General features: G+C 43.8%; 1 protein-coding gene across 1 annotated transcript in view; it reads left to right on the top strand.

Annotated features, from left to right (window-relative positions):
- LOC138967436 (uncharacterized) overlaps positions 1-10,115 on the top strand; it is a 24,717-nt gene extending 14,602 nt beyond the window's left edge. Inside the window, exons 11-15 of the mRNA XM_070339981.1 lie at positions 4,975-5,079; positions 6,451-6,652; positions 7,618-7,883; positions 9,231-9,379; positions 9,831-10,115. Coding sequence (XP_070196082.1) covers positions 4,975-5,079; positions 6,451-6,652; positions 7,618-7,883; positions 9,231-9,379; positions 9,831-9,933 — 825 coding nt within the window. The 3' untranslated portion in view covers positions 9,934-10,115. The remainder of the gene's footprint in view (positions 1-4,974; positions 5,080-6,450; positions 6,653-7,617; positions 7,884-9,230; positions 9,380-9,830) is intronic.
- Positions 10,116-10,547: the final 432 nt, after the last annotated feature.

The raw sequence follows: 10,547 nt of genomic DNA, 5'->3' as shown, positions 1-10,547 counted from the left end.
AAGCCATGGATGATATGAAAAAACGCACTGCTGCACTGGAAAACAAGATGTATCAACTTGACGAAGAAATAGAGAAACAACGTATCCATTCTAGGCGTAACCATGTTATTTTTTACGGTGTCACTGAGACGTCTGGTGAAACAGGACAGGATTGTGCCAGAGCAGTGCTATACACCATTAACCTACACGATGACACGGGCAAGGAGTGGCAGCTAGACGACCTTGACCGAGCTTACCGCCTCGGACAGCATAGCGAACAGCGCTCTCGCCCTATCCTGGTGAAGCTGCACAACGCTAACGACAAGCGTGCACTGATCGCCAACCGCAGCACTAGACAGAGCCTGAGGTCAGCTGACGTCTCCATGAACGACGATCTGACACCGAGACAGCGAACCACGCTCACGGAGCTCCGAGACCAGGGCTTCACGGCCTACTACAGGGGAACGAGGCTGCACAAGAGACCCAGGGAGCACCGAGGTGAGCAGCAGGAACGACAAGCCAGAGACAGCAGTCCAAACACGGGGGCTACCACCTCGTCCCATGACTTCCCATCGCTGCCCTGTCGGCCGCCCCAGTCCCCTGCTGCCCCCATCACCTCATCCAGCGTAGACGCCCTTACCTCCCCCCAGCGAGGCGTAGACAACAGGGTCAACCGACAGACCCCGATATACGCGGGCAGGGGGCGGGGTAGAGGCTCACCGACCACCGACATCTCCAGTGACGACAGTAGCGGGTGCGGTGGGGGTCGGGGCGGCGGACGGAGGGCTCAGCTGGACGGCGGAGCAAGCAGTCAACCCGGCGGTGCTGGGTACACGGCCACAGCCGATCACCCGGGCGTGAAGACACGCAGCAGGCTCCAGACGGGTTCCACCGCTGGCACTGCCCGGGGGGCAGGCCATGGCGCCACAGGCCAACGCCAAGGACGTATCGACACGATGCTTGGTGGCAGTAAAATCAGTGACTGACGGCACGGGCACGTCACATCGGCAGTAGAAGGTGGTAAGGGCACGTTAGAATTTCTCACTTGGAACGTCGATGGCTTGGCTTCTAAGCTACCTGATCCTGATTTTCTGGGCTATATCCTGAAGTTCGATATTGTCTGTCTTGTAGAGACATTTTTGGATAAAGCATTCGACCTATCACGGCACTTTAGTGATTTTCAAATCTTCCAGAAATCGGCTAGGAAGCTAACGAGTCATGGTAGGAGGTCAGGGGGCGTCGTTGTTCTCGTAAAGAAAGATATAAGTAAGTTAGTCTATCATGTTGAGACTGAATATGATCATATCTTATGCTTAAAACTTTCCAAAACATTGCTTAATACAGAGGGAGACATTATTTTCATGGCAGCCTATGTCCCTCCAACCACGTCGCCATATTATAACACGAAACAGACTAAATGCCATATCGATGAGTTAGAGTGTTGTCTCCTTGACATGTTTGAAAAACATGGAGATTTGCAGGTCATTCTTTGTGGAGACTTAAACGCAAGAACAGGCCAGTATCAATCTAACGTGTGCCCTGTCGATGAAATGGATAGCGCCGATAAGCGATGTGATCCCTACGTTTGCACCAGGTCATCAGAGGACAAGGTGGCTAACCAATTTGGTTGGGAGCTACTTTCCTTTTGTACATCTTTTAGTATGCATATTTTAAACGGTAACTGCACTCCTGATTTATCAGAACACTTTACATATGTTTCTGTACATGGAAATAGCGTCATTGATTACTTTGTTATCTCTGATGAATTATCGTCACGTTCTAAACGTCTAGCCGTAGATGAGAGAGTTGAGTCATCGCATATGCCCCTCTGGTTTACGTTTAGCGTCGATTGTGCCCATGCCCGTCCTCCCATCAGTGAAGCAACACAGCCACCTACAAAAAGACTCATATGGGACAGAGAAAAAGAGCAAGAGGTCAAAACTTTGATCCAGTCTGAAAGCTTTGTAAACAAACTGGCCGCTGCTACAGCTATGATCAAAGAGGACGCAGAGGGATCAGTGGAGTTGTTTACGTGTGCTTTGAAAGACGCTGCCAAACCAATGGAAAGGGTGTTTAAAAATGACTCACCTTTAATCTCCGAAAACAACAAGTGGTTCGATTCTGAATGCCGAAAATTAAAAAGACAAACACGCAAGGCATTTCGGATGTACAAAAAGGAAAAGACAGGACAAGAGAAAGACAGGTTAAAGATGTTATACCTAACGGAGAGAAAGTCATACTCCAAAGTGCTCAAACAGAAAAAAGACAGTCATAAACAAAATAGAGTGAATAGCCTGCTGTTGAATATTTCTGACTCCCATGCATTTTGGAAGGAGATAAAGAAATTCAGGAGGAAACGTAAACCCGCAGGAACTATTGACAATCAGGCATGGTATGATCATTTTAAGAAAGTACTTAACGAGGATGATGATAGAAGGCATGTTCAAGAACATGACCATACTGACACTGAAGAAGAAAACGAACTTGACTGCGACATTCTCAACAGTGATATTACCGAAGAAGAAGTGAGGACTGCTTTAAGTGGCTTAAAAAAAGGGAAAGCAGCGGGACCAGATGGCGTTTTAAATGATCTCTTAAAAACCACAGGTGACACAATCGTCCCCTATCTTTTGACGTTGTTTAACGACCTTTTTAGGACTGGTGACTACCCTTCAGATTGGGCAAAGGCTATCATTCAACCAATATTTAAGAAAGGTGATGATGAGAACCCTGACAATTATAGAGGCGTCTCTTTGTTAAGTTGTGTGAGCAAGTTGTATACCAGTATTATGAATGCCCGTTTGACAGCGTGGGCTGAGGAAAACAACATTCTCTCTGAGTCACAGGCGGGTTTTAGAAAAAATTACTCCACAATTGACCACATGTTCACTCTTTATGCAGCAGTTACCAAGCAGCTTCAACTAAAAAAGAAGTTATATGTTGCTTTTGTGGACTTTCAAAAGGCGTTTGACACCGTTAAAAGGGATGTTTTGTGGAATGTTTTATTAAAGATTGGTGTAAAAGGAAGAATGTTTAACATGCTTAGGTCAATGTACTCATCTGTTCTCTCTTGCGTCCGATGTAACTCTGGCAATACTGATTATTTTGAATGCCTACAAGGCCTGAAGCAGGGCTGTCTAGCGAGCCCAACGCTTTTTTCGTTTCTTATAAACGAACTTGCCTCGGAAATAATATGTAAGGGCAGACACGGAATTCAAATGCTTCCCGGCGAGATCGAACTGTTTCTTTTGATGTTCGCTGACGACATTGCACTGCTATCATCGTCCATAGTGGGTTTGCAAAACCAACTGAACATCTTACATAACGTTTCAAAGCGTCTTGGGTTAAGGCTAAACATGAATAAAACCAAAGTCGTTGTTTTTCGAAACGGTGGTCATTTAGCCAAAAGTGAGAAATGGTTCTACGGACACGCGCAAGTATCAAGTGCTAGCTCTTACAAGTATCTCGGTCTGACATTCACAACCCAAGCCCGTTTGAATCTCTCTTTCAATGACGCAATCACCAGAGCCAAACAAGGTGTCATTGAGATTTTTAAAGTCTTATGGAATATAGGATGCCACGACATGGACATATTTTTCAAATTATTTGATGCGCAAATTGCTCCCATCTTGCTCTATGGCTCAGAACTATGGGGATGTTTTGACTGTTCACAGATTGAAAAGGTTCACATGTATGCCTGTAAAAGATTACTCGGGATCTCGTCAAACAGTCCAAACCAGATGGTGTATGGGGAACTTGGAAGATGCACTTTGTCAATCCTAGCAAATATCCGAAGCGTAAAGTACTGGTTGAGACTTAACTGTATGCCGGATTCGAGATATGCAAAGATGTCATACATCATGTTAAAAAACGCAGTTGAAAGGGGAAAACAGAATTGGGTCTCACAAGTTAAATGCCTCCTTTGCATGAATGGATTTGGAGATGTGTGGTTGAACGGGTCTGTAGGTAGGGAATGTGCGTTTATTAGAACATTACAGCAACGTCTGCAAGACTGCTTTGAGCAAAACTGGCACTGTAAACTTGATACAAGTGTGAGATTTGATGTATACAGGATGTTTAAAGGAGAACTTGAAAAAGAAAAGTATCTGGGTGTCATTGAAAACCAGTACATACGCAAAATGTACACAAAGTTCAGACTGGGCATTACACCATTGAAGGTAAATAAACTGCGCTATAATCCCGAGTGCGCTGAATCCAGAAATTGTACATTTTGTAAATCAACTGAAGAAAATGAAAACCACTTCCTGTTTAAATGCCCAGCTTACAATGCAATCCGTCAAAAGTACATTGGTGCTTGTTTTGACCTTGACCAGTTCTCCAACTCATCGTTGTGTATTTTACAGACTGACAACAAATTACGACTGATTGCATTGTCAAATTATGTGTTCTACGCGTTTAGACAAAGAGAAAATCAATTGTGAAATAGACCGGTATGATCGTACAACCCAAAATCCTTGTCTTCATCTTACTGTATTTTTTTCTTTCTTTTTTCTTCTCTGTTTTTACTTCTTGTGCTAGGTGTTGATTTTAAGTTGCCTTGCTTCCGGACGGTCAAGTCCACTTTGTTCACATGCTAACTATTTCTCCCCCTTGTACATACACATTGTGTTTGATGCAATAAAAAAATTCGCCTTCCCCTTCTCCCCCTCTCCCTCTCTCCTTCCCTCTCTCTCTCTCTCTCTCTCTCTCTCTTTTTTTTTTTTTTACGGAAAAAGTGGTCGGGCGGTCGCCCTACATGCCCTACCGGGTGCTACGTCAACTGTGTGTGTGTGTGTCTATGTGTGTGTGTCTATGTGTGTGTGTGTGTGTGTGTGTATGTGTGTGTATGCGCGGGTGTGTGTGTGTGTGTGTGTGTGTGTATGTGTGTGTATTGGTTCCCGTGTGTCTCTGAGTGTAGTTCACTTATCTCTATTTTAATGCGATGAACATTCAACTGGACACGTGTGGAAATAGTTCTGCTCTCTCTGTGCGCAGGCGAGTGAACTTCCCAACATGACTATGGCACAGATTCAGAATCTGTGTAATTCTGACCTTCAGAAACAGAAGGACTCTTACTCACACTACATGGATGTTGCAAAGGTTTGTGCACAAGTGTTACATTTTTTAATGACAGAGGTTTACAACGAACATAATACAAAACATGAAATTCCTCCGAGGTAGGAAAAACACCCCCGTTGGTCAAAGGGAAATAACCATTCTCACTGCCACCAACTGAGAAGGTTATTTCCCTTTGACCATTAATATGTCCCTCTATAAGTCCTTGTAGAATCTTAATCCACCAATAACTCCCTCACCGTGTGTTTGACTGGTCCCAATTTTTGTAAGGACCGTCTCAGGAATGTATAGAACCTGTTCACCAAGTTTGGTGACGATCGGTCCGTTCATTCTTGAGACCTATATGCGAACACAAACACACAAACAAACAAACAAGCAAACAAACACATCGACCGAATCCTATACACACCCCTATACCGGGGGTGTACTAAGCAGACAGGTACTCGGAGAACTATTTCTCATTTGACAAAACCGCGTCGCATTAAACATGGAAAGAGCGATTTTTACCCGAGCAGCTTCTTCTTCTTATTCTTCTGCGTTCGTGGGCTGAAATTCCCACGTACACTCGTGTTTTTGCACGAGTGGATTTTTACGTGCATGACCGTTTTTACCCATACGCCGCTTTCGGAGGATGCATGCTGGGTATTTTCGTGTTTCTATAACCCACCGAACTCTGACATGAATTACAGGATATTTTCCGTGCGCACTTGGTCTTGTGCTTGCGTGTACACACGAAGGGGGATAAGGCACTAGCAGGTCTGCACATAAGTTGACCTGGGAGATCAGAAAAAGCTCCACCTTAACCCACCAGGCGCGGCCTGGATTCGAACCCACGACCTTCCGCTTTGGAGGCCGGCGCCTTACCACCGGGCCATTGCGCCCGTCTGGCCCGATCAGCACTTATGCAACATTTGGAGAGTCAATGCAACCAATATGACCATACTGTTTTTGTGAACGGCTAGGAGAACTTCCAAAAGTCAGCATTGCATTGACATGAGCATCCCAGGGAGCATGCGTCTGCAAAGAATGTACCCTCTGAACACAAGAATTTAAACTTTCTGGTCTTCCTTCTATATATTGAAGTTGAAGGTCCCCGGAGCTTCTAATATAAGTAGTGTCCGTGGAAAGCCCTGTTGAGGATTCATTTCTGCCCAAACCACTCTTTGCTCATCTCAAATAAGAAAAAAACCCATACTTGCCTTTCGTAATCATCACAAATGATTGAATGTATGTCCCTTTAGTCCCCAGCAGCCACAAACCACGTGACTGCTGATCACTTCCTCTGTGCATATGTTGTTATCTTCTGCTTATACTCTATCTTCTTACACTTTATCTTCTTTTACTTTATCTTCTTTTACTTTATCTTCTTTATACTCGATCTTTTTTACTCTACAGTCGCACGGCCTGAAGCTGGTGATGTACGAGGGTGGGCCCAGCGTTATGGAGAACGGAGCCATTGTGAACGGGGCTCACGTGCAGGCCGTGACAGACAAGGCCATCGCCTTCAACAAGGACCCGGCCATCGAACAACCCATGAAGGACATCCTGCAAGGATGGCATGACATCGTCACCAGTAACGGGTCCAACGCTTACCCAGGTAGAGCTTTATAGGGGCGATTTGAGGCGGTATTTTGGCCTCGGTTTTCTCGATCTCTATTAGTACCATACTTCTCGTTTTCACGACATAGCACCAGTATACTGGCGGTAGGAAGAAAAATGTATTAACAAAAATTCACAGACACCAGAGACAGGTAAAGGGAGGCAATCGTTTCCACTGCCAGTTTGCTAAATAGGCCAGAAAGGATGAGTTGTTTCCCATGAACCGTTTTCTACCTGGAAGTGTGTTTCCAACCCCACCCAAAAGTGTGTTGGTGTCTCAAAGAGCAAAACTTTTTGCGAAATCCAATAATATACCATTTTCTTTGAAAATATTTGGATTATGTGTTAAAATTACCCTCGTACATGTTATGTTAATTAGAAACATTTAAGAATCAAATATTTCACAAAAACAAACCAATTTAATGTAAGTGCATCAGATATTTAATGATATTTTTTGGAAATGTGTCAAAATTGGGTGTGTTGAAAGGACGACCATGTTCACGATCGCAGATCTGCCTGCGATTTCACATGGGATAGAAGCATCCGTTTACTTGAACACATAACAAAACAAAAGCATATTACTGCCTATAAAGTAATGCCTATTAGTGCTTTCAATGCAGAGTTGGATGTTTTGTCTGAGTTAAGTTCACACTCTGCGCAGGATGCTTCAAGGCTGTTTGGTAGGTGTCCAAGACTAAGGATGCACGTATCCCGTGCGATAGCCTGGGCAGGTCTGTGGGGTTGGGTAGGATACGTTTACATACGTTAACATTGTAAGGAATGTACATGTACCTTTAAAATGCTGAATGCGTCGTTAACGACGCTCCCCGGGTCATGTGATTAGGCGACGTCACAGCAGACGGGTGACTAACGCAAATATCTGCTACTTGATTTGTATATTTTATGTGCAGTAAATGATGATTGATTGCTAATTTATGATTCATAAGTTTTCTGTTTTACCAGGTGGCCTGTTCAACTACTTTGCATCGACTGGCTCGCCCAGTAAGTACGGAAGCTGGGGGATGTCAGAGTACACTGGTCAAGACCTGTCCACGGTGGCCAAGTGGAGGGCGGTTCAAACCTACATCTCTGACCACTACCCCAACACTCCGCTGGGCCCCAAGTGCTCATTTGTCAAGAACCAAAAGACCAACACAGCGTACGGCTGTTTCTCGTCCGGTGGTCATTATGTGTGTGCCAAGTCCTCGGACAATGGTCGATCATGGATGGTTAGTATGAAGCAGTCACTAAATTTAAAACGGAAAAGGGTTTTACTGCGCTCTTGTTGTGCCCAGACGTTTATCTGATACAATTCTCTTCTTCTTCTTCTTCTTCTTCTTCGTTCATTGCCTGAAACTCCCACGTTCACTCATGTTTTTGCACGAGTGGATTTTTACGTGTATGACCGTTTTCCCTCGCCATTCAGACAGCCATATACGCCGCTTTCGGGGGAGGCATGCTGGGCATTTTTGTGTTTTTATAACCCACCGAACTTTGACATGGATTACGGGATCTTTTCCGTGCAACCTTGGTCTTGTCCTTGCGTATACACACGAAGGGGGTTGAGGCACTAGCAGGTCTGCACATAAGTTGACCTGTGAGATCGGACAAATCTCCACCCTTAACCCACCTGGCGGCCGCGGCCGGGATTTGAACTCACGACCTTCCGATTAGGAGGCCAATGTCTTATCCACTAGGCCACACCGCCCGTCGATACAATTCAATCTTTGTGTACTACATTCATAGTGTTAACAAGATTATGCTTGCTATTGCATGTCCGATCTGCTTTAAATCTGTCCAGAATGTTCGTGGTTTTAGTTAAGACATATGAGAGTTTGTGTTTCTACTGTAAAAGCATCGATAATTTGGCGCAAAGCTCAGATTTAAAACTGCTTTTCATTTGCGCTGCATGTCAAAGTACTTTGATTGATTGATATCTGTTGCTTTTTGGGTCCAGCGGACCATATAGGCCAAATCAGGACCCCACAAGTTTAACATTACACACATTTAAATTAAACCAATTTCAAACAACAGTCAGGAAATGTATCACAGTAAAACTATGTATCACAGCAAAACTATTATCACAGGCGTACCTCTTCTCTTTTAAGCAGGTGAACATGTGTTGTATAAGTGCGACCAGTGTGTAACCTAGCCAAAACACTTTCTTCTTTTCTACTTGAAGCCATTAAAACTACACAAGATACGCCCTGGGCATTAAGGTGTCAGCCACTCATCCCCTGGTCACACATGACAAACTCGGAATTCACCATATTTTGGGGAAAAAAGGGTGGAGAATTGTATGGGTTAGAAAAGGTAAGTGAAAGGGCTTTGGGGAGGCAGAACTAGAGAAGAGACAAGAAAAAGATCCTAATTAGGTTCACGGAATCGAGAGTGATGCGACCTTCTCTCAGAAGTTAGTAGAGAAGGCTCCCCCATCGCCTCTACGCCAATTAGGGGGCGCGAGGTCAAAGTACTTTCATGAAGTTGGTAATAGTATACCAAATAAAGTACATTATTTTGTAATGTAAAAAATACAACCAAGGTGATCAAATACATCAACAATCATTTATCTTCAGAACTTACCCAGCGTACACCAGGGTAACCACGACCACCTGACGCTGGACGGGTATGACGTCAAAGCGAAGAAACTGTACGTGCGCGTGACGGACAGAACTGACGTCAACACCTATCGCGTGTTTGACGAGCATTCGCAGCAATGGGCAAAGTAAGAACAGTTATTCTATGACCACTCTGCGAGAGGGGAAGAATTGTAGTAAAACAATATGTATAATATAATATATTTGTTGTAACAATATGCTTAATCGTTCAGATCAATGAAACCAGATCAATGCAGAGGCCGTTTCCTTGTCAGTTCCACAGGAGTTATAGACTTGTAACATAGTACTTGCTCCAAAGCTCATGGCCAATTGCAATTTGCAGAAATGTGCTTAGTGCATAGTTGTATTGTTTTTGCATTAGAGTTAGTATAATAATCGGATTGTTTCTTTCATTCACGTAATACAACTTATTTGAAGACTTATGTCAATACGTATGCATAAACAAGTGTAGTAGGCCTACACATGTGTGATACTCAGTTTCCACAAGTAAAAAACAACAAGATTTATTCCAGTGGTAGCTCGGGGCCCACCTTTTAATTGAATTTATTTTTCTTACAGAATGACGAATTTCCAGTACTTCTCAGAAGAGTTGGCTCCCACCGTGCTACCGCGAATGCCAACCGGAGCAGAGCATGGGCTTTCAAGTCACCAAAACTGCTGAAGAGCGCATTTTCCTGAACGTCTGCGCATCAAGCTGTTGTGTGCTGGTCACACAATGTGTTGTTGGTGCCGTTTACCTTTTATCTCCATTGATCTGTGCATGATGTATGTGTTAACGAAATTGCGCTGGTAAAATGATTATGAGCTAGATAAGTTGAAGTAAATTCATGTTAAGGCATCATTTGAATTTGTTCGTGTGTTTTGATTTAATCATCTTCGAGTATGACATCAACCAGTGGCTTTTTATTGTCTTGTACAGAATAACAACTGTGTGAATGGTGCTATACTGAATGAAAGAGTGTGACATGAAGTTCTTGTACATCATTGTAAAGAGTGTGCATGACGTTTTAGTTTAGATGTCAAGCGCTTAGAGCAAGCCTTTTTAACGAAAGTTTTTGATTTAGCGCTATATAAATGTTCTTATTATTATTATTATTGTTATTCACGAGAGAGAGAGAGAGAGAGAGAGAGAGAGAGAGAGAGAGAGAGAGAGAGAGAGAGAGAGAGAGAGAGAGAGAGAGAGAGAGAGAGAGAGAGGAATAAACATTCTAAGGATGTGGCAACACACACACACACACGTGGAAACACACACGTGAAAACATACACACGCACACA

This window comes from Littorina saxatilis, linkage group LG5 (genome assembly GCF_037325665.1).
Source record: "Littorina saxatilis isolate snail1 linkage group LG5, US_GU_Lsax_2.0, whole genome shotgun sequence".
NCBI classification, from domain to species: domain Eukaryota; kingdom Metazoa; phylum Mollusca; class Gastropoda; order Littorinimorpha; family Littorinidae; genus Littorina; species Littorina saxatilis.
The sequence above is the reverse complement of the archived record's forward strand: the minus strand, read 5'-3'. Positions and strand labels throughout refer to the sequence as shown.